General features: G+C 43.1%; 1 protein-coding gene across 1 annotated transcript in view; it reads right to left on the bottom strand.

Annotated features, from left to right (window-relative positions):
* Nucleotides 1-1,961, bottom strand: part of SLC36A4 (solute carrier family 36 member 4) — a 56,719-nt gene extending 54,758 nt beyond the window's left edge. The window contains exon 1 of the mRNA XM_015823098.1: nt 1,911-1,961. Coding sequence (XP_015678584.1) covers nt 1,911-1,938 — 28 coding nt within the window. The 5' untranslated portion in view covers nt 1,939-1,961. The remainder of the gene's footprint in view (nt 1-1,910) is intronic.
* Nucleotides 1,962-3,997: the final 2,036 nt, after the last annotated feature.

The raw sequence follows: 3,997 nt of genomic DNA, 5'->3' as shown, positions 1-3,997 counted from the left end.
TGGATATCTCCGAGACCGCCTTCTGCCACAGATTACCTCCCATCGACCAGTACGCTCCCACAGAGTGGGTCTCCTCAGGGTGCCGTCAGCCAGACAGTGCCGGCTGGCGACCCCAAGGGGGAGGGCCTTCTCTGTGGGAGCTCCCACCCTGTGGAACGAACTACCCCCAGAGATCAGGGTGATCCCTGATCTTCCTTCCGCCGCGCCCTTAAGACATGGCTATTTCAGCAAGCGGGACTGGCCTAGGGGAAATTTTTAGCTGGGTTTTAATATAATTTTAAATTAACATAGGCCCAATATTATATCTTCTTTTAATTGTGTTTTAATTATAGTATTTTGTATTTTTGTGATTGTTTTATCTGGCTGTTAGCCGCCCTGAGTCCGTAAGGAGAAGGGCGGGATATAAATACAATAAACTAACTAACTAACTAAACTTAGTAACAGAAATTTTGGGCTCAATTGTGGACGTATGTCGAGGACTACCTGTACTCTGTGAAAATGGACCAATCAGCACAGAGAACAATGGAACAATTACAGTATTTTGCACTGTGCTTCTGTTACTTTTGCTAATGCTTGATCATGGGATTCTGCAGTAGTGATCCAGCTGGTGGATCACTAGTGTTTCCAGATTCTTCTCACATGCACAATCCCAACACTCCCAAACAAGTACTTATGTGTTTGATTTCATTGATTCAGGTATATGTTACACTGTCATCCCTGAACTTCATCCTGTTAGATATAGATCCAATGTGAAGTTAATCTGAATTTTGACCTCTAAAGTGAAAGCCAAATTCTCCAGTCTGGTATAACTTCACACACTTATCACTCACATCTGATAAGCAACTGATAAGCATCTAGGTCAGAGTTTCCCTACCTTGGTAACTTGGAGAGGGAGCAGCACTATTCTCTGTTGCAAGCAAGGACAGGACAGATAAATGCTTTGACATGGAAAAATAAAGGAGGCACAGGCTGAATAGTAGGAAGCAATAGCAAACAGTATCTGCCTTGATGCCAAAAAAAACTATTAGTTCATGAAGCTGCAAGGAGTCCTGCTCAATTCAGGTGAGTCTTTTTGCCTTTTAAAATACCTATCCAGACAGTTGTTATTGAAGGAAGGAGGTTTTAGTACTATCAATAAACACAACACAGCTGGACTTTTGAGGATGGGCCACCAAGGAAAGGATTTACTTTTCAGCTGCCTCTTTTACAAAATTTTCCAAAGCTCTGGGAGATGACATCTTTCCATTAATGCCTGTATTTTTCCACCGTGTCCTTCATGAACCAATAAAATAAAAAATAACCGAAACAAAATCCACTGTTGAGGGAGGGGCAGAACAGTACCACAAACTGCTTCTAATGACACTGCTCACACGATCTTTTGTCCGTCCACCCTCCCAACAAAAAACCTCTATTGGGACATTCTCCCTCGTTTTCAGGAGATGTTTTGCCCACGAAATATCCTTAGTTTAGGCTCAGTTAGAAGAAGACGAAAAACTAAGGAAAGCGAGAAATGTTAGCCATTGCTTTCAATCTCCTCCGGGATTGCCTCTCGGCGCGTAAAAGATAGAGGGGGATCGACGGAGTCGGTCAAAAAACCAAGACTGCATCATTCAAATGACTGCACGGCGACCTGCGTCTCGTCTGAAAGCGGTCCCCGTTTTGCACCGGGCGCGCCTTGCAAAGACGGTTCTGCAAATCGTCTTTGCAAGCCCGATTCGTCCCCACGATGCTTTTTGCAAAACCCTGGGCTGCAATAAGCTCAATGGTGAACCCCAAAACCTCGACACGGGACTAAAAAAGAAACAAAAGAAATAAAAATTCCTCGTTTTTCTTCTGGACCCACCGCCCGCTCCCCACCTCCACCCCCAGCCTCCCCCAACTCGCGAGAATCCGTTTGCCAAGTACGGTACCTAATTCTTCTCTGGCCGGCGTCCCCATCGCGCCGTCTCTATGGTACCTTCCTCTCCCTTCCGCCAATGTGGAACCCGAGCGCCAAAGGAACAACCACGCCTGCGCGGTTCACGGCTGCCCGACACTTGCTGCTAGCTGTACAGTACTGTACAGCGTACAGTACAGTAGCACACGCCTTCGATATCATAGATATGCTAAGTGCTAGAAGGGCAGAGGAGGTAGCTATCATCCCATCTGGAGCCTTTCAACTGGGGGAGGATCATGGGACTTCCAGCAGATCTGGGAGCCCCATGCTGAGGAATGTCTTCTTTGGGGGAGACTGCTAAATCGAGTCCACCGCTAGAGGACAGCAGAGAGATTGGGAAATTTGTATCGTACATAAAGACGTTCATAAAGACAAAAAATTACATTTTTTAAGACAGATTCAAACAAATTATAATGTAATTGGCTTGGGCATAGTAGGATGTGCAAACTTAGCCACCTTAGTTTGTTACGGTTTTCCATTCTGTACAATTTTATTCTTTAGTAAACTACAGTTCAGTGAATACTGGTTTAGTACAAAACGATAACCAACTTCTGAGTTTTCTCTTTGAGGAAAGAGCTAAAACTCAAGTGGATTGGAAGACCACACACCCAGATACCCATTTCTACCAATGTTTTTCTCCCATATAATTTAAACTCACATCCTAATGTCTCCTCCAAAATCTTTTCAAATGTCAAAACATGTTTTCCTTTCCTGCCTACAAAACTAAGTAAGCAGAGAGGCACACAGAGAATTATCTACCTTCCCTTCTTCACAATAAAACAAGAAGAAAAAACCCACAGTCCAGCTCAATTCTCGTCAACTTACAAGCTTTGTTGAAAGGCTTATAATACTGGCCTACAAATTCTTTATACACTGTCCATGCAAACAACAGACAAGATAATTAAAATATTGATTGTGCCAAGGTAAAACCCATACTATTAACATTCTTATGTGTAGAAGACTAGAGTGTCAGGGAAGAGTCTTATCACTGGAGTATTACTTTATTTAGCATTTAACCCTGAAATTCCTTAGCCTACCAAAGGAAAAAACCAAGTTGTAGATTAGCAAAACACCAGTTATCTCCTCAAATATGAATACACCAGATTTCTCTAGCTAATGACCTCCAGATTCCAACTCCCATAATGCCCGTGCTAAGTAGGAATTATGGGAATGGAACACATCTAAGAAGGATCCTGATCATGGATTTTAGAAAGCCATATTTCTCACACTTATTCATCACTCCTGTAATCTGGGGCCAATAACACTGAAACAGCCATTTGTCCAGTATGGTTTAGGATTGCCTGCTAAGGGCAGGACTAGAAGTGGGGGTGTGGACTAGAAGACCTCCAAGGTCCCTTCCAACCCTGTTATACTGTATTCTAAGATCCATACTCAAAATAAGGAGGAATTTCCTGACAGTGAGAACAATTAACCAGTGAAACAGCTTGCCTCCAGAGGTTGTGGGTGCTTCATCACTGGAGGTTTTCAAGAAAAGATTGGACAACCATTTGTCTGAAATAGTATAGGCCCAGGGTCTCCTGCTTCAGCAGTGGGTTGGACTAGATGACCTCCAAGGTCCCTTCCAACTCTGTTATTCTATGACCTCCAAGGCCCCTTCCAGCCCTATTCTTCTGTGTTCTATGTTCCTTACAAAGTTAATGAAAGGATTACAGTTAAATGTGTACACAATGCTGTGTTACCAGTCAAACAGGAATGTTATGAAAAGCCAGTAGAACGGTTAAGTCTACAGCTAGAATAGTTGAGGCTAAATTTCAAAACTTATATTTGTAGAAGCCACTGAATTGTGGGCAGAGATGAATTGCGGTTTATTCAACTCTACAGGTAATCCTCCAATTAACGAACTGGAACGAACTACCCCCCGAGATCCGGACGATTCCGGATCTCCTTACCTTCCGCCGTGCCCTCAAGACATGGCTTTTCCAGCAAGCGGGCCTGACCTAGGGAGGATTTTATTTAGGGTGATTTTAAAAATAATTTTAAATAGAGACACAGCTTCTAATATTCGGTTTTTTAATCTGGTTTTATAGGGGTTTGTATTTT

Source organism: Protobothrops mucrosquamatus, unplaced genomic scaffold (assembly GCF_001527695.2).
Source record: "Protobothrops mucrosquamatus isolate PMUCROS unplaced genomic scaffold, P.Mucros_1.0 scaffold1771, whole genome shotgun sequence".
NCBI classification, from domain to species: domain Eukaryota; kingdom Metazoa; phylum Chordata; class Lepidosauria; order Squamata; family Viperidae; genus Protobothrops; species Protobothrops mucrosquamatus.
Note: the sequence above shows the minus strand (reverse complement) of the source record. Positions and strands in the feature narration are given on the sequence as shown.